At 34.9% G+C, this 27,833-nt stretch overlaps 1 protein-coding gene across 1 annotated transcript in view; it reads left to right on the forward strand.

Moving 5' to 3' along the window:
- The window catches only part of DNAH5 (dynein axonemal heavy chain 5), a 120,644-nt gene that overhangs the window by 40,312 nt on the left and 52,499 nt on the right, over window positions 1–27,833 (forward strand). The window contains exons 25-46 of the mRNA XM_053942412.1: window positions 338–556; window positions 1,261–1,323; window positions 2,265–2,503; window positions 3,301–3,541; window positions 3,992–4,191; window positions 5,024–5,177; window positions 5,842–6,005; window positions 6,661–6,817; window positions 7,836–8,048; window positions 8,812–9,036; window positions 10,327–10,499; window positions 11,618–11,796; window positions 13,414–13,601; window positions 14,172–14,366; window positions 15,041–15,175; window positions 15,899–16,006; window positions 16,710–16,863; window positions 18,479–18,625; window positions 20,998–21,239; window positions 26,164–26,340; window positions 26,753–26,957; window positions 27,443–27,585. Of these exons, the coding sequence (XP_053798387.1) occupies window positions 338–556; window positions 1,261–1,323; window positions 2,265–2,503; window positions 3,301–3,541; window positions 3,992–4,191; window positions 5,024–5,177; window positions 5,842–6,005; window positions 6,661–6,817; window positions 7,836–8,048; window positions 8,812–9,036; window positions 10,327–10,499; window positions 11,618–11,796; window positions 13,414–13,601; window positions 14,172–14,366; window positions 15,041–15,175; window positions 15,899–16,006; window positions 16,710–16,863; window positions 18,479–18,625; window positions 20,998–21,239; window positions 26,164–26,340; window positions 26,753–26,957; window positions 27,443–27,585 (3,921 nt within the window). The remainder of the gene's footprint in view (window positions 1–337; window positions 557–1,260; window positions 1,324–2,264; window positions 2,504–3,300; window positions 3,542–3,991; window positions 4,192–5,023; window positions 5,178–5,841; window positions 6,006–6,660; window positions 6,818–7,835; window positions 8,049–8,811; window positions 9,037–10,326; window positions 10,500–11,617; window positions 11,797–13,413; window positions 13,602–14,171; window positions 14,367–15,040; window positions 15,176–15,898; window positions 16,007–16,709; window positions 16,864–18,478; window positions 18,626–20,997; window positions 21,240–26,163; window positions 26,341–26,752; window positions 26,958–27,442; window positions 27,586–27,833) is intronic.

Here is a 27,833-nt window from a genome sequence, read left to right on the forward strand (position 1 = left end):
GCTACCCTACCCTGTGCTAATTTATAGAAAGTGAATGTCAGTTGTGTTTTAGTGAAAATTCACTAAGGGTTTTCAGTATATAGACTGTTCATATGTTGGTGATGCAAACTGAAATCAATGCTCGGAGAAAAAAATGCAGATGTTTCTTCCAGTTTGGTATTGGTTTGCCCAATTTTGATAATGGCTATGCAAGAAGAACAGAATTTCTTTTTCTAACAAATCATTCTCCGTTCTGAAAAAATTTAAATGTTAGCATTTTAAATATATGTTTTCTCTATATGTTTATAAACTTAACTGAAGTTACCATTTTATGTATCTTGATCCAAATTTCTGGCAGGAATCCTATGCTATGTTGAGCAGATATAATCTACTTATTGCCAAGGAAGAGACAGAGAAGGTGGACACGTTGCACTACACTTGGGAAAAACTGCTAATCCGTGCAAATGAAGTGCAGGATGAGCTTGTTGCTTTGCAGCCAAACTTGAGAGGAGAGCTTATTAGTGCTGTGAAGACTTTTACTGAAGACTGTGCACAGTTTTACTCTGATTATGATCAGGCAAGTGTTTCTATTTTATTATATTAGAGAAATTCTTAAGGAGAGATGGGAACATGGAAAGGTTTTGGATTTGACTAATTAATGGGATGGGCCTCAACTGCTGAATAGGTTTATTCTTGTTAAGATGGTGTTTGGGTTTCAGTTCAGGGCAGGTTTGTTTAATGTTTTGTATATGACTGATGTAAGTAATGCTCGTAATCAGTTCCTAAAAATTAAGAATTGAGATATTTAAGGTTTTTGAAAAGCATCTAGTTATCAGGAACAAATGTGAAGACTAGGATTAATGATAAATTATGTTAGCATCAGAAAACTCTTCTTTCGTTCTGATATATGTACAAATGACTTAAGCTCTCACATTCTTTTTCATTAGAATGAATGAAGGTGAATTAATCTTGCATCATCTTTTAATTAATGCTGACTTTTACTCAAAAAATGAGCTATGACTTCCTAGCTTTTGCACTGTAATGAAAAGTTTCTGCATTAAAAATACAATTAGTTGCCTTATTTGAATTTTTAAAATCCTTTTAAAAAAGTGTTCTAGTAGATTAACTGTCATCCCTTGGTTCAGTTGATATCTGATCTGGGGAGGGGATCTGAAGGCTGCAAAAGTGTTTGAGGTTAGCATTTAGAAAATGCTGATTAGAAATAAGTTGTGATTAGTCTCACTCTCTAAATTGATGTATTTTTTTTTTTTTTCCTTTTAGAATGGGCCAATGGTGGTTGGTTTAACACCTCAGGAAGCCAATGACAGGCTTACTATATTCCAGGTGCTGTTAATTCTAAGACATAACTTAATACTTACTACAAGTGAGCTAACACATAAAGGCTCTGAGAAGGAATCTCAGCAGTTGAATGAACTTTCATTGGTAGATAGGGTTACTGATTTGGCAAAGCCTGTTTTGTCTAAGTGAAAGCTATGTTGGAATTTTTCTATGCATTTGCAAGGAATACTATTAAAATCCAAATTTTTTAGGCGTTAACAGAAAGGCTGCATAGATAATGAGTAATGATTGCTAGATAGAATATTCAGATGAGTGCCTTCCTACAAGTTTAGTGTATTTGGCTATAGGCTATTCTTGTGTTCATTACTGTGGGTTTTTTTTTTTTGTTTTTTTTTTTTTTGGTTGAAGTCTGTCTTCATATCATTATTAATATCTATTCCTGCAATAATAACTTTTAATACTTTTCTCATACTGCTTTTCCCATACTGCTATTCATTTGACTTCCTACTATGTACCCTGAGTTATATTGCAATTGACAATTAAATTGCGTTTTTCTTTGCTGCTTTAATGGTAGTAATTCTTCCTTCAACAGTCAATAAGATTTGCACAGCACACTTGGAGAGGTAGAATTTGCTGTATTCACCTTTTTATTTCTTTGTGTGTCATGCTTCACCTCTTTCAAGTGCAGTCTTAGCATTTATTGTTCTGTCACTGTGCCACATGAAGTAAATGGTTTTTCTGTCAGCTTCTAAAGATGTGCCTCCAAGCTAGCTAAAAGTTACTTTTCTAAGAAAATTGTTGACAAAACTGTTGACAGTGTAAGCTGTTACTATCTCTCTCCATCTTTCTATTATTTCCTAGATTTTAGTCTAATTCAGCTCGAATCATAATTTTGTATCTTGAATATTTAGTAATTTTTATTAACTTTTAATTGATTTATTATTATTTAGCTATTTTGTTTAACTTTTTTTCTTTTTCTTTCTTAGAATCGATGTGATAATCTCTTTCGGAAATATATTACTTGTACAGGTGGAGAAGATCTTTTTGGTTTGCCAGTTACTCGATGTCCTCACCTGCTTGAAATAAAGAAGCAGCTGAATCTGTTGCAGAAACTCTATAATATATATAACAGTGTCATTGACACAATCAGTGGCTACTATGATATTCTTTGGTCGGAATTAGACATTGAAAAAATTAACAGTGAACTTATGGAATTTCAGAACAGGTGAGAAACTGCTGCTGTGTTAAAGTTGCCTAAAGTACTTCTTCTTTATGATTATAATTGGTTAGCATCAATAATCATATATGAGCATGTATTTATTTAGTAAGGCATGAAAAATGTGAATTTAAATTGAAAAGTATATCCATTACCAATGTCATAAAATCAAGAAAAAATTCTAAATGCTGAGTATTATTATTCCTTAGGCAGATTCTTGGCTACCTTTTTAATTCCTTTGGAATATATGTTAAAATTGTTATTTATTTTGTCCATGAAGGAAAGTCTCACCTTTTTATTGTAGTATTTTTGTTCATGAGAGACAGATTTTTTTTTTTTTTGCTAGATGTCAAAGGCAAGTTAGTGAATTGCTAAATAGTTTTTCTACAAAATGGGTTATATTGTATACATAGAAGCTGAACTTTTCATCAAACCAGGAATCAAAAAAACTAAAGAATTAAACCCTGGGGAACAGGATTTTTCCAGAGCTCAGAGCAGTGCATATCAATAGTCTCACCAAAAGATAAAATAAAGATGCAGAACATTTCAACTGATTTTGAAGATTGCACAAAATTATTAAAATTATGCAGCTACACTCCTTAAGGGGAGGTTGTAGGTGCCTACCTAGCTATCAGTTATTGAAATAGACTGGAAACAGATTTTCTTGGAGAAGCACATAGAGAAACTCCAAATTGAAGGTAACCTGAATTTGGAAGGTATGTGTTCTGCTGTTAAAACCATATAATGTGGCTTTAAAGAAAGAATATTTGAAACTCTTTGAAAAAGCTTGCTTTATCTCCATGTAGGTGCCGTAAACTCCCTCGTGCTGTAAAGGAATGGCAGCCTTTTCTTGACCTACAGAAGACCATAGAGGACTTCAGTGAATGTTGCCCATTGCTTGAGCACATGTCAAGTAAAACAATGATGCCTCGGCACTGGAAGCAGATTATGGATCTCACTGAACACAGATTTGATGTGGAGAGTGAAACATTCAAATTGAGGAATATAATGGAAGCTCCATTACTAAGATATAAGGAGGAAATAGAGGTACTATGAAGGAAGAAATATGGAAACATGAAACCAACAATCTGCTTGTATAGTATAGGAGTATCAGTAGCAAGAAGGAAATTAGAACATTTCTGTAAAAAGAACAGAGAAATGAACTATCACTTCAGGTTTTTGTAAAATTATTACACAAATATATTGTGGTGTCAACTTCTTTTTTTTTTAAGTCATGCCATTTGTGAAGGTACCTTGCTTTGTGACATTAAACTTATGAAAAGTATTCACTATGTTATTATTTTATTCCCCCCAGAGTTGATTAAATTGTGATGTGGTATACAGATTATTAGCTATGGTGTTTGTATATCTGTAGACCTTTCCACTAAATACTTATGAGCCTAATGTTACCTAGTGTTAAAGGACATAAGAGCTAAATTCTTATACCAGGGACTTGAAGGATTCATATCTTGTTTTGACGTCCTGTTTATTTAAAAGGCTATCTGCATAAGTGCTGTGAAGGAGAGAGACATTGAGCAGAAGTTAAAACAAGTGATAGCTGAATGGGATAACAAGATGTTTATCTTTACAAACTTTAAAACTCGTGGGGAGCTTCTTTTAAGAGGTGACAGCACATCAGAAACGATTGCTACGCTGGAGGACAGCTTGATGATTCTTGGTTCTCTCATGAGTAACAGGTAAGGGAGGGAGGAGATGGGGGAGAGATAAAAATATTAGCAAAAGGCTTTGTTTTAGTGAACAAATCTATCACAGATAAGAAGGTAAAGAAACATCTAGATAAAACCTAAGAGCTTGCTTGTCCTTGAACTGTTCTTGGGGCTAGTTCTTATTGTATCTTGTTTATCCCCTCAATAAGTTATTTTGAAAATATGTAGCTGCATCTTGGATTTTTTGAATAAACAGCTGAAAAGCTTTCATTGATGCAAGAAAGTGGGGACATAAGAGAGAACACTGCTTGGCTATGGCAGGCATAATATGGGCATGACAGGCACTGCTACTCTGCCCCTGCGACAGAGTAGGGGCAGAGTAGCCTCATGGCAAAGGTGTTGAAAATCCCAATTAAAGTGAGATTCAGGTTATCTGGTTTCACATGCCAAAAGACACAGATAAATAAGGAAGACAGAGCCTGATCATCAGGCAGATGCTCAAAAGCAGGAGTTTAGGAGAGTTCGGGAACTCTGTGAGTTTGCAGCTTTCAAGATGTTGAGTAGTCTCTTTACCATAGAGTGAAATTGAAGTCTTGCTCCCATTCCACTTCTGTTGGATCAGAGCTGTGCTATGCACCTTGTGTAAACAGCAGCATGTTGAAACTGATTGGATTTAGAGCTGCCAACAAGCTGAATTAAGTTTTTATACTTTAACTTGAAAAATTTTAAGCATAAAAACTAGTCCTCATCCTGTGACTTATACACTGGTTTTCAAGAGTCTTGTTTTCTTCTTGAAATAAAGAAATTCTTCTCTTTTTTTTTTTTTTTTTTTTTTTTTTTTTTTTTTTTTTTTTCACTGTAGATACAATACACCATTCAAGACACAGATTCAGAAATGGGTGCACTATCTTTCCAACACAACAGATATAATTGAGAACTGGCTGACTGTGCAGAACTTGTGGATTTATTTAGAAGCTGTTTTTATTGGTGGTGATATAGCAAGACAACTTCCAAAGGTTTCTAGACATGCCCTTTTTTTCAGTTTGCTTATCAACGTTTTAAGAATAAAATGTAACTGTGATGTCATAATTGATGCAGTAACAAAAAATTAATTTCTTTAATATTTAACAAAACTGGTCTTGCTAGGAAATTAGGTAAGCAGTGCCAATGGAAGACGTAGTGTGAGAAAGAATAATAGCACCATGTGATCTGTTTGATCTTCTGATTTCTAGATTGTAAAGCTGTTAGCTAAAATGTATTTAAACATTGTGCCTAGTAGTAGCCTTGTGTAGTAGTACTTACTACTAGCATAGTAGTATCTTAGAATCCTTATCTTAAACTTTCTGCATGGCTTTTCAAATGAAAAATGAACTTCAGTTTTAGAAAAATAAATTCTTCAGATTTGAAGCTTCAATTCAAATATAATGAGTTTTCTGTCTTTTTCTCTAGAAATGTAAGAGGAAGTACATAGCAGGCTTGACAGCCAAGTATAAAATAAGCTCTATTGTGTAAGCAGAAAGAATTGTGTCTAAGCTGAAGTATTTCTAGAAGACATGATTACAAGTGAGAAGATTATTGTTGAGATTGCTGGGTGATGGTTCTGCAAGCAGATGCCTTTTCCCTCTTCTTTTTTCCTTCCTCCATTTCTTTCATTCTACATTCACTGTCATGTTTCAACAGGAAGCAAAGCGTTTCTCTAACATTGATAAATCCTGGGTGAGGATCATGACTCGAGCTCATGAAACACCCAATGTTGTTCAGTGCTGTGTTGGAGATGAAATAATGGGACAGTTATTGCCACATTTACTGGAACAGCTTGAAATCTGTCAGAAATCGCTCACAGGGTAAGATTACTACAAGATCACGTTCTTGGCCAGATGGTTGTGCATGTGTAACTGGGGAAAAAGCAATTGCTCAGATATTGTCCCAAGAACTTTGAAAAGATCATGTTCTTATTCTACTATGAATGCAGTTGAACTGAGCAAACAAGTTAGCAGGATAATACAACATCTCCAAAGAAACCAACTCATGGATAAGTACTTGATTTGTGACTAAGGCGTCATTCACTGTCTGTCTCTGTTGAAACCAAAGCTGGTTTCAGTCTAGATTCAATCCAGAAGGCAGTCTAGATTTGTGTATCCCATTCACGCCTTTCACAGATCTGGGAGACATTTGGCTTGAGAGATGTAAATAGCAAGTAAAAGAGTTAACGTAAAAATATTTTATTTCTGCTTAGTTTCTTTTCTTTTTACTGGTGTTTAGATTATAGCAAATAATAAAAGTTTTCCATAAAATGATTTCTGATACTAAGAGAGTGGCTTTAAAGCAGATGCTTAACATGACTGTATGATGGATTAAAAATTGTCATTGCTACAGTTAAAAATTGTATAATTAATTGTGAGAAATACCGCTTTTATAGAGGAGAGGATGTATAAATTAACCCATATCACTTACCATCTACTCCCTCCTGGCTTCTCTGCCAATTTTTAAAAAATACAGGTATCTGGAGAAAAAGCGCCTGCTATTTCCACGATTCTTCTTCGTATCAGATCCTGCTCTCTTAGAAATTCTTGGCCAGGCATCGAACTCTCACAATATACAGGCACATCTGCTGAATGTGTTTGACAACATTAAAACCGTCAGGTTCCATGAAAGGGTATGTACTGCCCACACCTCAATGTTACATTCCTTTATATTAATGTCTGATACTTGCTAAATTAGAGAGCTACTTGGTTGCATAAGGCATTCAGCTGTTCTACTTTATTCAGTAACTATTTGATGCTGAGTAGGCTTTCTTCCTTTAAGATTTGTTTCATATTCTCATTTATGATGTAGTAAAACTTCATGTAGAATAGCAAACCAAAAATTTACACCAGTGCTTAAATTTCAGAGAAATCCACCCATGTACTGAACTTTTTTCTGTGGCTTCCTCTCAAATAAGCTTTTTAATCTTTATGAGCTTATTTACATCTTTACATTGCCTGCGTTTGTATTTTGCCATTCATGTTTTGATTGAAAGAAAAAGCATATATACTGTCTCTCCTGTTTCTGACATGCCTTTACTATACCTTCACACACAGTGTTTGAAGAACACTTTTCTTATCCCTTTTACAAGAACAGATAGCAACATTTTCTCCTTATGTATGCATTTTCTTAGAAACTAATTACCTCCCCATGCTTTTGAAATTCCTTTGATGGTCCATGTTCCTTAACTTTTCTGCTTTCATTATTTTTGATTCTAAGGCTGTATGTTTTGTTTGGCTGTTAACCCACCAATAATGGGGGAAGGCTTCCTTTATTGTGACTGGAAAGTGGATGTTACAGAATCACAAAATGGATCAGGTTCGAAGCGGCCACAGTGGGTAGTCTGATCCAGCCTCCCTGCTCAAGCAGGGTCATTCTAGAGCATATGGGACAGGATTACCATTGAAACTTTAGTGAGATCCAGGAACTGTCAATATATTAGGTTTTGTCTCCTTGTTCATGGCAGTGTTCTGTTTAAAGCCTTTCTGCATAGCAAAATAATGATTTAATAGTCTTTACATTTCATTGAACAAGTTGATATAATTTATTAGTTACTTATATCAGTGTAATGGAGTGATTGCAGGAAAATATGAGTTATTGTAAAGATAAATAATGTATCTATAAACACAAGGTATTTTTTCTTTTATTAGATATATGATCGTATATTGTCAATCAGTTCACGAGAGGGTGAGACTGTAGAGCTGACTAGACCTGTAATGGCTGAAGGTAATGTTGAAGTTTGGCTCAGCTCTCTGTTGAAGGAATCCCAGCTATCACTGCATCAAGTTATTCGCCAGGCAGCTATGGACATCCAGGAAACAAGTTTTGAGATTACTGAATTTCTTTCTACTTATCCAGCCCAGGTAATATCATTGTTAAATGAATGAAGAATTATTCCCAGATATGTATCAGGTTTTTTTCTTGTCTTTGCATTCAAAGTTGCAGCCAGTGTTAAATACAGAACTAGCATCTAATTTTATTTGAATCATCTCAGTCTTTTAAGTTTCAGTTTCACATAGCTGAAGCCAAAAGAAGATAACTTACCCTAAAGTTCCTGTTTAAAAAGGATGCTGAACACAATAAATTAATGTAATGAAATTAACACTATTTCTTTACAAGCTTAATACTTGGCTGCTGGAGGAAAAGTAGTAAAACTGTATGTTTGCTCATATTGCGAAAGATTTGAAACTGAAGGTAGTGTTGAAGGAAAAATATTTTTTAGGAGAAGCTTCACTTGTGATCAGGAATGTTGATGGAGATGGAATAAAAGCTTTCTGAATGACTATAAAAATATTTCAAATGGAAGCATTAATTATTCACTGGCTAGTTATTATTTATATAAAGTATATTTGTTGCATATAGTATTTTTATATATACTGTAAATTATATTGAGCAGTTGTATAAGCAATGCACTGTAGGCAGTATCTACAAGACCGAAGTACAGGCTTAACTATCTGTTTATGAATGAGGTTGGGACACAAAAAACATGACCTCTGTATGAATGCATAAAAAGTAATTTTATACATATAGAAGGAGAAAAATTTCTTTAGTTTTTCTGTGTCTGTGAATGTACATTTTAGGTGAAATACAAAAGATTATGAAGCATGTACTTCTGTGTTTCCTAAGGTCGGGTTATTGGGAATCCAAATGATTTGGACAAGAGACTCAGAAGAAGCTTTGACTCTTGCCAAGCAGGATAAAAAAGTTATGCGTAAGACAAACCAGTTTTTCCTGGATCTTCTGAACATGTTGATAGATATGACAACAAAAGACCTTAGTCCATACGAGCGAGTTAAATACGAGACATTAATCACTATTCATGTGCATCAGAGGGACATTTTTGATGGTCTTGTAAGTATTAAAAAATTAACAATGAATTATGAGGGGTTTTCCACATAACACAATGAGAAACGATAAGAAAATATTATGATACCTATGAAGTCCTGCCTCATTAGATAAACATTTAATTTCATTACTATAATGATTATGTGTCCTGGAATAAAAGTGCTGATGCTGCTTCAACCAAGTCTTAATTTCTTTTTAAGTAATTCAGTGGCTTTTCCTCTTCTCAAGCAGTAGCAGAATTTTGTCATGTTTCATGTTGGTCCACTAAAGTTAATAGTTCCTCTGTAGCATGATCACTTAAGGACTTCTTTTTCCTCATACATTTTGTTGCAAGTAATTTTCCTTTTTCTTGACTGCATAATGAATTTCTACAAGTAAATAAAATGAATATAGAGTTATAGTACAGGAAAAAGGTTGAAGCTGGTATTCTCTCTGCTCTACTTTAAATAGCATACCTAATTATTACTTAGGGATTTCTTTATTCACTTTACACCTTCTCATGCTGACACAGAATGCTAAAATAAGGAAAATGAAAACATTTAGCTTGATCAAACTTAAAGCATTTAGCTTGATCAAACTTAAACCTTTTACCTATAGGAAGTCCTGGACCTGGTTCTGAAATTAAGCTGTCCAAATAAAGAATTATTGAGTTTTGGCCCATTATTAATAGGCAGGCATTTATCTCTTAATTGTAGAATCATTTGTTTCTAATATAATAATTTTATGTAAAATGTAATTTTTAGATATAAATAGAATGATTTTTTTAAAATTCTGTTTTAATATTCAATAGAGCAACTGTGACTTATTCTCAGTTCTGTTGAATTCCTTAGATAGTATCAACACCATGACACTGCCAGGAAATATCTTTTTTCCCAATATGCATGTGGTTTCATACAATTCTCATAGCAGTTTATAAAATCACATATCATAATACAAATATCACATTATGTACTTCTGACTAATGCAAAAGTAAAGTGGTACAGAGGACTAAAAGGAATGGCAATTTTAAGGTTAAACTGAAATGACTCTTTTTTGAGGCTTATGAACTGTAAATTTGTATTTAGACTTTTGACACACTTGTCTAAAGCCTGAAGTTCCTCTGCCTAAGTATGCGATTGAACAATAATACATTAGCAATTTTTGTGGTAAAAATCCAGATAGATTCTCCACTATCCACTATATTTTCCACTGTGTTTGCAGTGATACCTTTGAATCTACTAATTAGATGGCATAATATAAATGTGAAAGTAAATGTTAACCATGAATGCCACAGCCTTGTCTTCCCTCTCTTCTTAGTGCTGCATGCATATCAAGAGCCCTACGGACTTTGAGTGGCTGAAACAATGTAGATTTTATTTTAATGAAGACTCTGATAAAATGGTGATTAAGATCACTGATGTGAGCTTCACATACCAGAATGAATTCTTGGGCTGTACTGACAGGCTTGTCATAACACCTCTTACAGACAGGTGAAAAAGACTAATTTTATTCCTTTATTCTTTGCTGCCAAACCTCGGCTTTTACAAGAGCAGTTTTGTCATTCCTGTTGGATGCAACATTGATCTCTACAGAGTTTATCCTTCACAGTCTTGTCAAAGTCAGTACTTTCATATGGAATGCTTCAATATTTTTGTTTCTGTGCCCTATAATGCGAATAATTTTCTCCCACATACTTGCACTGGTCCCTGCATTCATGATGTAAGTGACCTGCATTCTTATGTACATGAAGCCAACATACCTGAGGATCTGATATATCCAAGAGATAAAATATGTAGAGATACAGGACAAAAGTAGGTGTTTACAGACAAGCTAATGAAAAGAGCTAAGAAAGAACAGACAGGAAAAGCAAAAGAAAGAACAAACAGGAAAAGCAAAAGCAAGAACAAACAGGAAAAGCAATTTTTATTCAGCTGCAGTAGTTTGGAGATTTTTGATCTAAAAGGATGTTGAAAGAATTGCAATCCTATTAACAGAAAGAACTACCTGTCTAACTCAAATAGCACAAAGAATGCTTTATAACCTATCACTGGCAAAATAAAGGCAGTTTGGTTGGTCATAGTTTTTTTTTTTTTAACTATTCCATACAAAAAAATTCTAGAGCTAGTCTTGATATATAATTATTAGCTGGTGTTTTCCTGCATTATGCATAGATGTTTCATTTATGAAAATGGCATGCACTGTGTGATCACATTTTAAAGATGGATGAGAAAGGAAAGGTTAGATGTCTTTCATTATTGTACTCCACAGAATAATGTGTTTCAAAGCTACTCCAGATAAAATAAATCTGTATCCAAGCTATTAAAACTTAGGCAGAATCTCTATATCTGCTTTCTTCCCTTCTTGTGATCTTTCAGATTGCTGATAATTGAAGATTATCTGTTCTCTCACTTTATGTATGGTGAAATGAACTTAATATTCCCTGCATCAGAGACTGAGTGAAGGGGTTTTGTCCTTACTGATCTAAATTGTAATTAGTGGAATATAATTTCAGCACTTTCCTTTTCTCCTTAAATCAGACCTTGTGTAAGTTCCTCTAGCACTTTACAGAAATCTGTCTGCTGCAGCCTGATTGATTGCTGCCTTTTAGATGTTACATCACTTTGGCTCAAGCTTTGGGCATGAACATGGGTGGAGCACCTGTGGGACCTGCAGGAACTGGAAAAACTGAAACTGTGAAAGATATGGGGCGGTGCCTTGGAAAATATGTAGTGGTCTTCAACTGTTCAGACCAGATGGATTTCCGAGGACTTGGGAGGATCTTCAAAGGTAAGATATGGACCAAAGGTAAGCTGTTGGCCAAACAGTCAATTGTTTTCTGAGGTGCACAAAGCACAGGATAACTAACTGGGTAGAGAAAGTGGTTGTTCCACTCTACTCAGCTTTGGAGTGGCCTCATCTTAAGTACTCTGCAGTTCTGGAGTCAACAATACAACAACATATAAAAATACTGGATTGTATCCAAATTACAGCAAAAAAGATGGTGAAAGAACTAGAGGACGACTTAAGAGGAACAGATGAATATACTGTATTTTGCTTTGAGAGGCTGAGGGGTACCCTCATTGCTGTTTATAACTTCCTCATGAGTGGGAGGGGAGATGGAGGTGCTGATCTCTCTGGTGTCTGATAATAGGATATGGGGGAATGGCTTGAAGCTGCATGGGGTGAAATTCAAGCTAGGTATTCACGGAGAGTGTGGTCAAGCACTGGAACAAAGTCTCCAAAGAAGTCTCTGGGGTCTCAAGCCTGTTAGTGTCCAAATGGTGCTTAGACATCTTATATATTCGGTTTAACTTTTAGATACACCTTTGTGGAGTCAGGAATTCTACTTGTTGATCCTCATGAGTCCTTTATAAGTCAGTCCTTTATGTCCTGAGATATGATTTTATGAACTATGTGAAAGTTTCAAATAAGAGGACATCTCCGTGAAACAAGGTTGAGACATAACTGGCAGATGGTTTCAGCTTTTTAATAAATGCAAGTAATTAATACCTTTTTATATGTATAAAATACAGTTGCAACACTGTCTTCAGTAAATAGAAATGCAACACTGTCTTCAGTAAATAGAAATGCTATGAAAACATGACACAGTTTATGAAAGGATAGATAAAGTCACTTAAAATGACTTAAAGTCACAAGGAGAATTGCTGCTATGAAGAGAAAATGCTATGAAATTTATTTGGAACTGAACTGGTGGGACACGCTGAATTTTAATTTCTGTATTTTGTCTAATTCAAACATTGAAGTTTCTTTCAGTAGAAGGAAATGCATGGGTAGTTCTAGATATGTTAAAAACAATTGGCAGAGCTCACTGAAATTAGTTGCAGATGACATTTTTTAGGCATCTGAAGTTTATACCTGTCAGTCATGGCAGATGTCAAATTAGAGACCAAAGGGAGGTTCTTGACTATTCTATTGTTGCAAGTGACTGTATCTATGGTTTTGTTTTGTTTTCCCCCAAAAATCCAAGGAAAAATACAGTTCCAGCATAGACTGATTTCCAGCTTTTTTATGCAACTGTATTGTTCCTTTTAATATGTGCAATAAGCTGTTGACAACCTGTCACATTTTCATAGAATTACAGCAGGAATTTTTCTTGGGAGGTAAAGAGGAACAGGAAAACATTCAAGATATAAGAAAAAGAGAAGAAATCAAAGAACATCGTATCCTAGAAAATCTTAAGGACTTTGTGAATTTGTATTTTCTTACTTGAAAAGAAATTAAAATTCTTCTTTTTGTCTTTTTGTTCCTTTCCCAAAAATAAACACTTTCTCAAAAATAAACTCTTCCCCCCCCCCTCCACCCCTGAGATAGATTAACCTAATTTTTGGCTTGTGAATTGCACCAAAAAAATGATTGTATGCTTCGTTGCTTTTCTCTTTGAAGGTCTTGCTCAATCTGGGTCCTGGGGTTGCTTTGATGAATTCAATCGTATTGATTTACCAGTGCTATCAGTAGCTGCACAGCAAATAGCAATTGTGTTGACATGTAAGAAGAAACGTAAAAAAAGGTTTATTTTTACTGATGGAGACAATGTAGAAATGAACCCAGAATTTGGCATCTTTCTTACTATGGTAGGTATTCAGTAAGTTTCTAATATACCAGTGATGATTGTACAATAATCGAGTCTAACTTGGTATTTGCTAACTCTTATGTCATTCAGTTCTTAGAACCAACTCACTGATAATTTGAGAACATTGAGCATTGCTGCAAATGCAGTTTACAGGGTCTTGTTTCGATAATGTCAAGCACATGCAACTAACAAATGCAGGCAGCACCATAAATACAAGTTATCTCAATTTCAGATTCCTTCTACATGCCAAATTCTGGCTCCAAAAGTATGCTTTTTGCTACAATTACAGAAAAATTGCTATAGAGATATAGGTAGGAGTAGCTAGTAAAAATAGGACCTAAAAGACAAACTCAGATTTGAAATGCTTAGGTGGAACATTTTTCATATCTCATTGCTATAAAAGAGGCAAAAATTCTGTAGAGATATGGTGGTAAGTCTGCATGAGAATTAATTTTAACATGTGGCTGAAAGCCAACAAATTATTTTTACCAACCAAGATGGCATATTCCTTTGCTAATTCTTCTGTTTGTACAAGGTACTGTCAACTTCAACATCTGTTTTTCCTTTCCAGAATCCAGGATATGCTGGGCGGCAAGAACTTCCTGAAAACTTGAAGATCAATTTCCGTTCAGTGGCTATGATGGTTCCTGATCGTCAGATCATAATTCGTGTCAAATTGGCTAGTTGTGGTTTCATTGCTAATGTTGTGTTGGCAAGGAAATTCTTTACACTGTACAAGCTGTGTGAAGAACAGCTGTCAAAGCAGGTGATTATTTTCATATGGTGCAACCTGATTATTTTAGGCAAAAACTATCTGTGAAGTCACAAAATATTCATGTGAAGAATAAGGAAAGGTTCATGCTCACTAAGTAAGCTGAGACACACTTGCACTTTAGTAATGCAGCCTTCTGCTATCCTGGAAGATTAACTCCTGCTGCAGGTTGTCGGTGCAAGGATGGGGCTTTCATGCAGAACACTGCTTATTATTAAGATTTAGCTTTAATGAATGGTGATGGCTGAGACAAATAAAGGCTTTATTGTAGCCTTTGTTGGTCTTACAGAGTGGGTTAAGAGGCATTTGGTTTGTGCTGCCTGTACTTGTACAGATATTTCTCGGTGCCCAAGGGCCACAGAGAATTCAAAATAATACTGATAAAGTATTTCTCAATAGTCCTTGGGAACCCTGTCTTGATTCAATTACTTATGATTAAGTTTTTTTTTTTTTTCTGTCACACCTTAGATTTTAATAGATGGTAGCAGATTTGGACAGTGAAGTAGCCCATAGTCATACAGCCAAAAAATAGCTGATAGATGTTTGGAGGCAGTTGAAATACATGTACCACCTCTCCTACATATCCATCCATGTCTTAAATACCAATAAGAACTGTTTCATCCCTATTAACTTGGGGAAAATCTTCCCAAACTTCACATACCTTCTAGGTGCATTATGATTTCGGCTTGCGAAATATATTGTCTGTGCTGCGTACACTGGGAGCAGCAAAAAGAGCAAATCCCACAGATACTGAATCTACCATCGTCATGCGTGTTCTGAGAGATATGAACCTGTCTAAACTAGTAAGTTCTGAGGACCTGATAAATAATTTAAACTGCACTTTGGAGCTATGTGATCACTAGAAGATTGTATGTGACCTTTATACATACAGAAGCTAGCTTGGAAATGTTTCATTCTCTGAGTGGAACATTTTGGCTGGGATGGAGACGAATTTCTCATAGTACCCTGTGTGGGACTGAGGAGGGAGTGAGCTTTCTGTTGTTTGAGTTTCTATCTGGGTTTAACCTTGAACTGTTTAGAATTATTTTTTTACATATTTTCCCTGCTACCTTTAGAAGACAGTAACAAAATAAATGTCTATGCAGAAACTTCTTTAGAAACTTTGTGCTTAAGTATTTAGTCACTCTAAAGAATCTACTATTTGTAGTAATGAGTAGCATTTCACCTGTCTAAATAGCTAACAACCCTCTTCTGTTTCTGTGATACATAATTTTTTTTTTACACCAAATAAAAGAAACAATTTTCTAAATGCTATTGCTAAAATCTACTATAAGAAATTCAGTCTGCATGTTAGTGGTTTATTTTGACAAATAGAAGCATAATGTGATCTCTTTCTGCTGTGTCCTTCTAATGTTTAGCGCCTAGAGGATTTTTATAGGTGGTTCCTTATGTTCTCAAGCATTTCTTTAGGTCTTCAGGACTTAGGGATTGTTCCTTCTAAAGTTGATAAAATAAATAGAATAGGTTTTAATCTGTGTGGATTTTTTTTCCCTGATTTTCACTAGATTGATGAAGATGAACCCTTATTTCTGAGTTTAATTGAAGATCTGTTTCCAGATATCCAGCTTGATAAAGCAGGCTATTCTGAACTTGAAGCAGCCATTGACAAACAGGTGATGTTTCTCATGATTTGTGGTGCTCTGGTATAACTGTCATGAAATGACATCTAAGAAAATTCTTGCTGTGGAGTCTATCTAGCTGGCAATATTATATTTTACTATTTAAGCTTTTCCATAAATCTTTACCACCTGCATAGTATTACTAAGCTTATTCTTCAGGAGGTCACTAAATTTGGATTATAGTGTCCTGTGGTTTTCTTGAGTCATGGTTACTGGGGTCCAATCTGAAAAATGCATGTATATGAGCTTGCCTTATGTGATCCAGGATTTAATATTTATCTAAAGTCCTGACAATTAGAATATTAATTTGAGAAAAGATTTACCTAAAATTACATCTCTTCTATTTAATTTCCCATTAGGTGTTTATAATACTTCAGTAGGGCCAACTTAAGAATATAATGTGTACATATATATTATAGATATATTATAAGTATATCAATAGATAGATTATAACATACATAGAGGCTGGTTTACCTTATTTTTCTGAATGCATATTTGAATGCCAAATATATCTCCTTTTTCCAAAAGGTTTTTTTTTTATATACACAAAGCCTTTACAAAGAGTATAGTAATCTGTTGATGATATATCTATATCTATCTATCTGTCTATGTATTTATCTATCTATATCTAAAGGCATCAAAATATATTTTGTGCTCTAAAATCATAGTAATTTGGTTTCCTGTCACTGCCTTTTAGGTGGAGGAATCTGGCCTTGTTTGTCATCCTCCTTGGAAACTGAAAGTTATCCAGCTTTTTGAAACCCAGAGAGTAAGGCATGGATTGATGACACTAGGACCTAGTGGTGCAGGAAAAACTACTTGCATCCACATCTTAATGAAAGCAATGACAGGTATGTTAGTACTTTATATTGTAAACTGTTACTGAACTGTTACACTGTAAACTTTAAGCCCCATTGTTTCTTCTCAGAAAACAATTGCTTCACTCTGAGAATATAATACTGGAAGAATGAGTTTGTATGTTGAGATACTAATTATTTCAGTAGCTTAAAAATATCTGACATTCAAAACCGCATGTTTCATGTCTTTTTTCATATTATCATACTTTTATCAGAACTTCTTATTCTAGATGGATTAAGAAAGAGGAATACAGTCTAGGCAGGCAGCACAGACAAGTGATTAAAGCATCTCCTGGGTTTTGCTGAGGAAATACTGGAACCTTTTGCTAATCAGAAGTATTTATGTCTTTTTGAACACAATGCATAAGACAGGGTCTTTGCAATATAAAAGAACTGGTTTTATAACCATAAATTTCTGGTTTACACAGTGAAAAAGTCTTTAAGGGTATTAATTTTGTGTCCTGGCTGAAGGCTTGAAGACTATGTGTAGTTTTCTTGTCATCTGTATTTCTAAACAAAAATATTAGTTGAAGAATATCTGCTTGATCTTATTAAAATAAAAGGTCATAGCTTGGGGAGAAAAACATCTCTTTTGAGGTAAGCTTGTGTTATCCCATTTTACAGGATGCTTATATAATTTTCCAGAAGTGAATAATTTCTGTAAAAAATAGTTCAAAAATAGTTCAGCAAGTCTCATACATGCAGTAATGTGCTGTGCTTAAGAAACACTGTCAGCTCTACATTGCAGTGGAAATGACTGTTCGATTTAGGAAAAAAGCCAGAAAGAACAAAGTTGCAATGCACAGTTTTCCTATCTTTTTTTCTAGCACTGAGATGTGAACTACTACCAAGATAAAATCACCTCGCTACTTTTTTCAAAGCTGATCTTCTCACACAACCTCATGAAATGTTAAACTGATCCATCAGGCTTCTGTCTTACATGTTAGCAAAATCTGATTATAAAAATGTTATTTTAAAATAAGTGATTTTATCAGCTCTTTTTTTCAATATCTTACTTCTGGCTCCTGGTTACATTTTAATATCGGGTTTTTTAAAGATGTCCAACACAGTAGTTTTTAAGCTGTTGCTAACAAGATAAAAAATAAAGGTTATGTGGTCATGGTATGCCTAGATAGAATTTGTCTGTCTAAGAGAATTCACAAGAATATGCCAATATTGTATATTTTACCTATTCTAAGACGTAAGCAAGTGCACAGAATGGGAAAATGATCAATCATCTGTCTGGTATTTATTCATTGCGTTTTAAAAATGTGCATCCAAACCGAATGTTTTAAAGCTCTACTGTTTGATAAGCCTTCAAAATATTAAACAAACCTTGAATAAATTTCATCTTGCTGCTTTTCTGTTCCCAATGAAGCTATGAAATGTGAATTGAATAGTCAAAAGTTTCAGAACTTCATTTTACTTTTTTTTGATGTCTCCAATTAATTTTTGTATAGCAAGAGAAGTTTTTCAAGTAAATACACATGTTCTTATAATCATGAATACATATTAAAGCATATATTTTGGTGTGATGAGTTTGAGTTTGTCTAAGTTGTCTTACTGCTGAAAAGAAATTTAAAAACTAACTGATGGTCTGCCTTCATAGATTGTGGACAGCCACATCGTGAAATGAGAATGAATCCTAAAGCTATAACTGCTCCACAAATGTTTGGACGCCTTGATGTGGCAACAAATGATTGGACAGATGGAATATTTTCAGCGCTCTGGAGAAAAACTTTAAGAGCAAAGAAAGGTATTGTGGTGGGTTGACCTTGTCTGGACTCCAGCTGCCCACGAAGTTGCACTACAACTCCTTTGCCCAGCTGGGTAGGGGAGAGAAAGTAAATGGGAAACAACTCATAGATTGAGATAAGGCAGTTTACTAAAGTAAAAGCAAAAAATTTGCATAAGCACAAGCAAAGAGAAAAAAAATTATTGTTCTCAGCTTCCCATCAGCAAGCGAATTTCAGCCACTTCCCAGGAAGCAGGGCTTCAGCACTCATAGAGATTGCTCCAGAAAGCAAACATTGTAAACAACAGAAACTCCACCCTCCTCCTTTCCTTAGCTTTTATATCTGAGCAGATGTCATATGGCATGGAATATCCCTTCGGATATTTTGGGTCAACTGACCTGGTGTCATCCCCTCCCAGGACCTTGCTCACGCCCAGCCCCTTGATGTGGGGAATACTGAGAGATAGACCTGATGCTGTGCCACTGCTGCTCAGCAGTACCCAAAACCCAAAACCCAAAACCTAAAACAAGGTGTGTTATCAACACCTTTTCAGCCACCAATGCAGAGCACAGCACTGTTTAGGGCTGCTATGGGGAAAGGAACTCCAGCTCAGCCAGACCCAATACAGGTATAATGAAAAAGGCTTCCATTCAAAATAAAACAAGAAAAAAAACTCAGAAAAGAAAAAGCTTCAGGAAAACTTTATAAAGCACAGTAACAGATCTTTTTTTTTCTTACATGGAATCATTGGAAAATTGCTAGAAGAACTTCTGTCCCTTTTACAGTCTTTATTCTAAATGCTTTGTGTTCAAACAGTGTAGACTAAGAAATACTACTTCACTGCATGTACTGAATTCTCTCTTTTGTATATTAGGCCCTCCTGTGGAAGGAAAGTGGAACGTAAAAGTCAGTTGCCCCAGTAGTGGTGTCCTATAAAAATTTTTATGCTGTCAGGATTTCTACCTGTTCTCCAGCTGCCATATTAAAAGGAAATAAATCTCATCAGTTGTGTCATACCAGCTAGCCCTGCATATCATAGTCCATCTCAAATGGCATTAGAGAATTCTGTTTAGGCTGCCAATTTCTGCCTAAAATTATGCTGACATATATTCTTAGACTGCTGTTTTAACTAAATGAGTGGCCTTGATAATTTGATGCTAGATGGTTTCTTCCTTTTTTGTCTGAAAATTAGTATGCAATCTTATCATTATGCCTTAGAAGAAAAAATAAAAGAAAATCCTAACACTTGTTGCACTATTTTCATACAAAAATTCTTAGTTTTCAGAACTAGATACTTTTAAAATAGAAAATCCTTTTCAATTTAATTTTGGTAGGCTTGTTTCAAATCTAGAAATATAACACCCTTGAGAATGTAATATAGCATTAACTATTGATTTTTTTATCTTTTGCTTCAAGATGAAATATATATTAGCACACTCATATAACTTCCTCAGATTTACACTGTAAGAGTTCTGTAATATCTCTTTATGAGTCAGACTCCAGACCATCTCATGCTTGAGATGCCTGAACTGTAGCTATTAAAACCCTCATATAAAAAGTTTATCATCTGTTTCATATCTCCTTGGTTCAATGCTAGCAAAGCTCCAAGCCACCTATGCCTTCATAATAAACACCGACTCTGAAGGCAGAAAGACAGTCTCTGGCTAAAGAGATGTCTAGCAATGCACAGTGGGGCAGTCTGCTCCCTAAGGGGTGGGCAGCCAGGAGACAAGGTGGGGTCTCTTTCCAGCCAGGGTCTGTTGCTCTGTACCCAAGTGAGGCAAGCAAAACACACCCAGACCCTCCTAGGAAACAGAGGCAGGCTTTAAAATACCTTTCTATTAGTAAATGGAAAGCAATGGAAAAACTTAAAAGGAAGATGGATCAAGTTTAGGGACAGAACAAATGACAAGAATCTTTCCCTAATGGACATCTTTTACTTATGACAGTGTGCATGTTATTTGAAAGAGTGATTTTTCAAGTTTTCCTTTAATTTAATTTCTCTACATTTATAAAACTCATTGAAAACAAATGAATGGTGTTTAAATATATCTGTACTTATCTTCTTTATGTTGTTTCATGTAACTTGAAATAAACCTAATTTATTACTGTCTTGAAGACTGAATCTATAAAACATTTTCAGAGTATTAAAAACTGGTGACTTATGCTGATGGCACTTTATATACTGAAGAATGGATAATTATTATGAATAGGTGACAAAATGAAATACCCAACTGAAATTGATGGAAATGGTAATTGTATTAAAAGCTGAGATGGTAGCTGTGTGCATTAATTCAGAATTAGTTAAAAATTTGCAGAAGTAAGAAACTGGTCCTTGAAAGAAACCAGCACGTCATCCATACGTCTTTTTGTCTGTTATGTTGCATTATAGGTGACCATATCTGGATAGTTCTTGATGGTCCAGTTGATGCTATTTGGATTGAGAATCTTAATTCTGTCCTGGATGACAACAGGACTCTAACACTAGCAAACGGTGATCGGATACCTATGGCACCAAATTGCAAAATAGTCTTTGAGCCGCATAATATTGATAATGCTTCTCCAGCAACAGTTTCAAGAAATGGGATGGTGTTCATGAGCTCATCAGTTCTCACCTGGAGTCCTATCCTTGAGGTAGAACAGCTAAATGTCTGTATATGCATTGAAAGTTTTGCTGGTTACTTCTTCAACACTTCACTCTTATTACTGTAGGACCTATTTTTGTGCCTTTTGCTATGAAATTCCTTTTCCTGTGTATGAACTTCTAGGTCAGTACTTAAAATAGCAATGTTTCTGGTAGTTGATACAAGAGTGAATAATTTTTTTAAGGAACATAGTTAACATATTACACTTTTAAGAATATGGCAATTTTACTTTGGGACAAATTTCTAATTAAAAGTGTTTTATGCAATTGAAGGACAACTCAGTTTTTAAAACACTAACTGCCTGGTAGCCCATATACCGTTTCAGACCAAGGAGGAAAAGAGAGTAAAGCTGATTCAGGCAACTTGAAATCCTCAAGAAAATAGAATTTTTCTTGATATTTCTTAAAATTTATTGCAGTTGGGATTTAGATCCAGAAATAAAGTCAATGAAGCATCAAAACATGTAATTTTTAGATTTATGTTGTTACTTGCTTGTCTGTTAACATACTTAGAAGCAAAGTATCTGAAGAACCAGGCAGTGGTTACTGTCTCTCTGGCATGGAATGAATAATTCAGAAAAATAGAACATGATTCAGGTGTGTTTTAGAGTCAAAAACCACCATATAACATATTGAAATATATAAAAGTGGTTTATAAATTACTTTTTTTTCCTTTTATATGTCATCATTTATCTTCCAAAACCCAGTAAAAATAAATCTTAATCTTGACAGAATGCTTGTAGCAATATAGTAAATGACAAATTCTAAGACTTGAGCACACTGCTTTTTTTCATGTAGCAAAAATCTTGGTAAAGATGAAACATGAGAGTTCCCAAGAACCTACCAATGTTCCATAGTAATATATTTCAACAAAGCTTTCAGCATTTTTATTTATTATGTATAAAATTACAGTTTACTTTTAAGAAAGCAATAGAGACAGTAGCAGTTAAAAAAAAGTTGTTTTTTCATTTTTTTTCCCTTAAGCCCTATATTGCCTTAGAAATTTAGCAATGAAGTCCACTACTCAGGATTAATACTTAAAAAAAAAAAAAAAATTTTTTTTTTCTCTGAATTTCTTCTTGTCTAGGCCATGTTGTTGAGATTGTTTGGTTAACGTTATTTTGTTTTGATAAATGTGGTCTGTCTCCTGAATATCAAAAATGAAAACTTTCTCCTGCATGGCTAAGATACTTATTGCTGTGATCATACAGATAATTACTTAATTACTTTCCCCTGAAACCCAAGTATATTTCAGTACAATCCCAAATTAAATTCCTTTATATGGGATTTAAACTTTAATTTTAAGATGGGAATTATTTCCTGTTTATGAAATTGGAACACCGTCCAGGAGTTTGTAGTGTGTTTGCTTCCCTGTTTTTCAGACTCAAAAGGACAAAAATTTATAGGTTACTATGAACAGACTAAATTTTCTAACAGACTAAATTTTACTGTCCTCCTTTCTAGAATGTATCACATGAACAAGTTTTTCAAAGATTAATGTCTCTCAGTCTCATTCAGTCATTTCATTTCCTAAATCAAATAGGATACTAGTGGAAAATGCAACAAATCCTCACCTAGTTAGTGTTGCTTAACTAATCCTATGAAAATACAGCTGGCCTCACATTAACTTTCAGATGTCAGCCTTTTGTAGTGATTACTCTGTTATTCTCAGATTTCTTATTTCTTTAACCCGTAAAGGTTCTCATGCTTGTAAGCTTTATATAGCTTGCTGTTTATAAGTAGATTCCTTGTCCCTAAATCACTGATTTGTCTGGCAACAGAGGGAAATTGGCTTGTGGCACTGCCTAGAACCAATGTCCTTAGCAAATGAGAGATTTCAGCCCAGACAGAAATCAAAAGAGACAGTATGCTGTAGTCCAAGCCCTGAGTGCCAGGCAGTGCCTGGTGCCTCTCTTTGGGACTGGAGGCAGTGGAGCTCCTCTGGGAAAAGTGAAGCCAGGGGATGTGTTTTGGTGAACAGAAATCACCAAGGTGAGGAAGGCTGTAAACTTGTAATTTCTGGCAACAGACACAAGGTTTCTTTTCCACCTGCGCATCTGAAATGGCCAGTCAGGTACAATGCCCTGAAAATAGGTGAGGAGCAGCAAGACCCACTAGGGAAGGTGCGGCTTTGCGTTGTTTTCCCCAGTCCTGGGCAGCTCTGGAGAGCCCGGCAAAGGCGCTGCTTCTTGGCGGGAGCAGGATGCTGCTTGTCCTGGGCGCTTCTGTGTTCTGTGCACCGAGGTGGGGCTGGCCACGTTCTGTGAAGGCACCAGAATCCTGCTTAGCCTTAACCCATTAGGAGGAAAAGAAATGGGATTGTCATTAGATATTCCTTCCTGTGTTGGAAACACCCGTGTCCTATTGACTTGTTGCAAACTTGGAGGTTTGCTGCTTATGAAGAGCTAAGGGTTGCTGCAGAGGACTGATACTATATTTTTCTAGTGGTTACTGAAACTTTTTCCATTTAGAATGATATTAAATCACATGGAATTTTCTGTTCAGTCACAGGTCTCTGCAACACTTGAGAATCATCACTAATTCATTTGATGAGTTCCTTTGCCAAGTCCAAAATATTTATAGTCCTATTATGAAAAAAGGAACAAGTTTCCTAAAAAATTGTCTGGCAAAACTTCAGTTTTACCAATGCAAATACATGCAGTCAATACAAGTGCCTTATGTATGTTACTGCCAAGTTTTACTTTTTTTAAAATTATTTAAACTAATATGGATACTCAGGAAAGTGTAAGTGTAAATTATGAATCTAGGACAGTGGCTCCCCTGAGATTTCACTTGTGTTATTCCTTTCTCTGCTTACAACACTGTATAGGGCCTACTGATGGTAGCTTCCCACAGCTCTGCCTCCTTGCATTGCTTAGTTTGCAGACAACCACTTCTTGGATGTTAAAGATTGTGCTAAAGATTCAGCTGCAAAGACAGCAGGAAGAAAAGCATTTTATTTTTCATTGTCATTCATGATTTACCTCCTCACAAGTGAGATGCAGGTTAAATTTAGTTGTGTTGAAGAGTTGTATGAAACTAGTTTTCCTTAATCCATAACCTTATGGTTTTAGTATATTTTGGTGGTAGAAACAAACTAAAGAAAATAAACATTTTTTTTCAAATTACATAAGCAAAATTATGTTCAATTCACCATGAAGTAACCTTTCCAACTCCCTTTCCTTTCCCCCTTAAAAAATTTGCTATAAAATTGCAGCCTATTGTTATTTATAATTTAATAATAAATGCTATTTAATTAATAGCATTTCTTTGGGTTTTTGGTTTGGTCTGACATCATAGATAAATTGTCTTGATGGCTTTTTCAATATACCTCCCTTTAAATCTATTTTGTAATGCAATACACTTCATATTCCAACAGGTCAGGGTAGATGTTAACCTTGCTGATTCTCAGATGATGAATGAAACAGTATTCATTGATATTTCAGAAGAACTTTAAAACATGATTAAAGAAAAATATGGATAACTCAGGAAGTTGTTGTATATATTTTTATTTTCAATCCTTACCAGTTGCAAACAAATAAATATAGCTGTCTACTTGGATACATTATTATGACATATGCAACTTCCAAGTTCAGTGAAATAGTTCTCAAGTTCATGTTGCTGTTCTCATGTAATGTGCTTCTTAAGCAGTTTTTGCAAAGAGATCAAAGGTATTTGATCCATTACTTATCAACCTTCTCTAAAGCAAATGCATCTTATCAGCTTTACTACTAATCCCTAATATTTTTGAACAATCAGTGAATTTTGGATATCTGTTTTAAGTACTTCTTTCTGCCTTTTAATTTTTCTCACTTTGTTTTCCCCCTACCCGTTTCTAGAAAAATTTTTCATATATATACTTATTTGTAATCAGTCTCAAAGTTTATTTACTTTGGGAAGTTAAAGTAGAATTTCAAAATACTATGAAAGTAATAGAAAGGATAATAGAAGCACAATATAGTTGAGTTTGGAAAGAACCTCTAGAGGCAATGTTGAATACAACATTAGTCAAGTCAATCTAGAGGAGGTTGCTGAAGTCTGTGTCCTGTTGAGTTCTGAGATGGAGACTTCAGGAGGTCACTGAGAAGCCTGTTCCAGCTTTAACTACTCTCACAAGAGAAAATCATCCTCTGTTTAAAGCAAATTTATTTGATTTCAATTTGTTCCAAATTTTGTTTTGAGTTTTGGAGAAGAATCTGCAAGTGTTTTTGCTGGTAATTGTATTTTATGTAGGAAATAAATTTATGGGATGTAAATGAGAAGTATCTACCCTGCAGATGAGAGAAAACTTCAAGGTAACACCAAGAATCACATTATTACTTTGAATTAAAGGCATCAAAGAACAAATCCTATTCTATGATCTTAAGAAAAAGGTAGTTTACTTAGGTTTTGTTTATTCATCATTACAAATACTGAGATACAAAATAAGAACACTACACACACCAGCAGACCTCCCCCTGATATCCTGATTTTTTTTTTGTACATCTGCCAGATCTTTCAGGTTATCCTCCTCCCCATTAGAAATAATGTGTAGAATAAATCAAATTTGTGTTCAATACATATTGTTTGGTTTCTTTGCAGAGTTTTTTGATACATTTCATGGCTGTTGTGATTAGAAAATATTTGAAAATAATGATTTTTGTGCTGTTGAACACAGTTTTTTCTTTTCAGTTCTCTTCATCTTTAACATCCAGTAGGAATTATGCATACTTGGGTAAAATTTGACCTTCTGTTAATTAAACCCTGCCCAATGGGCAGGGAAACGTAACTCCCCCCTCCTCCCCCACCACCGCCTCCCCCTTCTCCCATTTTGCCCCAAATAAATCAACATTCCATGCTTCCTGAACCTTTTGAATTACTGTACTTGAATTCACTGAGACTTGCATTGGGAACTAAATTTATGCTTTGCAACAGGGATTTTTGAAAAAATGTTCCTTCCAAGAGGCTGAAATTCTACGTCAGCTATATTCTTCATTGTTCCCAGACTTGTACCGCTTCAGCATTCAGTCTCTCCATTTGAAGACTGAGATGTTGGAAGCCTTTGTGATTATGCAGAGCATTAATATGCTGCAGGGCCTTATCCCACCTAAGGTATGTAGTGTGAATGTTTTTCCATTTACTTAACATATTGCAGATAATTTTAAGTAACAAAGTTTTGTGAAGAGGGATTCTTTGATGACTTGGAATGTCAAAGGAGATGCAGGTTAGTAAGGAATGCCTTCTGTTTCTTTAGAAAATAATAGCTGGGATGTGACCTCTTTCACAATTTCACATTTGGATTTTATGTTAAGCACTGGTTTATGTTAAGCACATGGAGCATACATTGACAGTTTTCCTTTTTTTATTTTTGGGTGATTTGTTATCAGTTTATATTCATTCTGTCTGATCACTGAAGACATCTCTAAATTTATATATAACTGAACACTTCTAACCTCATGTTACTAATGATTATCAAGTAGAGTTTTCAGGTTGTTGAAAATTAAAACCTAACTCAATCCTTCAGGAGCAAGGTGGTGAACTGACTCCAAAATACTTGGAAAGGCTGTACATCTTCTCTCTCATGTGGAGTGTAGGAGCATTGCTAGAGCTGGAGGACAGATGCAAAATGGAATACTGGCTTCGAAAACACACAACAGTAAAGCTTGATCTTCCCTGTATCCCAGAAGGCAGTGAAGATACAATGTTTGATTATTATGTAGCATCTGATGGTTAGTACCTCAGCAGGGTGATATGGGGTAAAATTAAAAAGTTATTTTATAATTGTACTTTTTTTTTTTAGAGAATTAATTTAGAAGTATTTTATAGCTTACCTTCTTTTGTGTCCCTTAGCAAGTTGTGTTTTATGGCTATACTTTACTGGTGGTGTTGTGTTTAGCGTTTTCCCTATTTCCAGTGAAAAATCAGAATGTGGATCTATTGCTACAAAAACTGCATGGACTTTGTGGTGATGATTTGTCAAGTGAACATATAATCCTTGTTGTCACAATTTATGTAGGAAAGAGGAGTAAGAGTCTTAGATACAACTTGAGGGATTCTATGATTCTATGATTCTATAAATTTTAGTCTGAATACACAGAGAGGGATTGCTGTACGTGAGATAGAAGCATATACAGATGAGTGAACTGAATGGAAAATAAAGGAAGTGATGATGCCTAGTATTTCTAAAACATTACATTAATTTATTTCTTATTAGGTACATGGATGCACTGGAATACACGTGTTGAAGAGTATGTATATCCCAGTAGTGGTACTCCAGAGTATGACTCAATTCTTGTGCCTAATGTTGACAATGTGAGAATGGATTTTCTTATTGAAACCATAGCAAAACAGGGCAAGGTATTTTTTCTATAGTTCATATCAAAGCACTGCCAACAGAACACATGATAAAAGTTTTAGATTAGCAATGAAATATTATATTATTGAAAAGGAAGGACTTCATTTTTTTTTTTAAGAATAAGATGGTGCTTCCAGAAGCTACTTTCATGCAAATATGCTTGAACTCTTGAATAGTCACTGCTCCCAGACTTTTTTGTCTTGCCCTTGCCCCTTCGTTCTGTAGTGGAAATAATTGTAATTACGCTGAG

This window comes from Vidua chalybeata, chromosome 1, assembly GCF_026979565.1.
Source record: "Vidua chalybeata isolate OUT-0048 chromosome 1, bVidCha1 merged haplotype, whole genome shotgun sequence".
Classification (NCBI taxonomy): domain Eukaryota; kingdom Metazoa; phylum Chordata; class Aves; order Passeriformes; family Viduidae; genus Vidua; species Vidua chalybeata.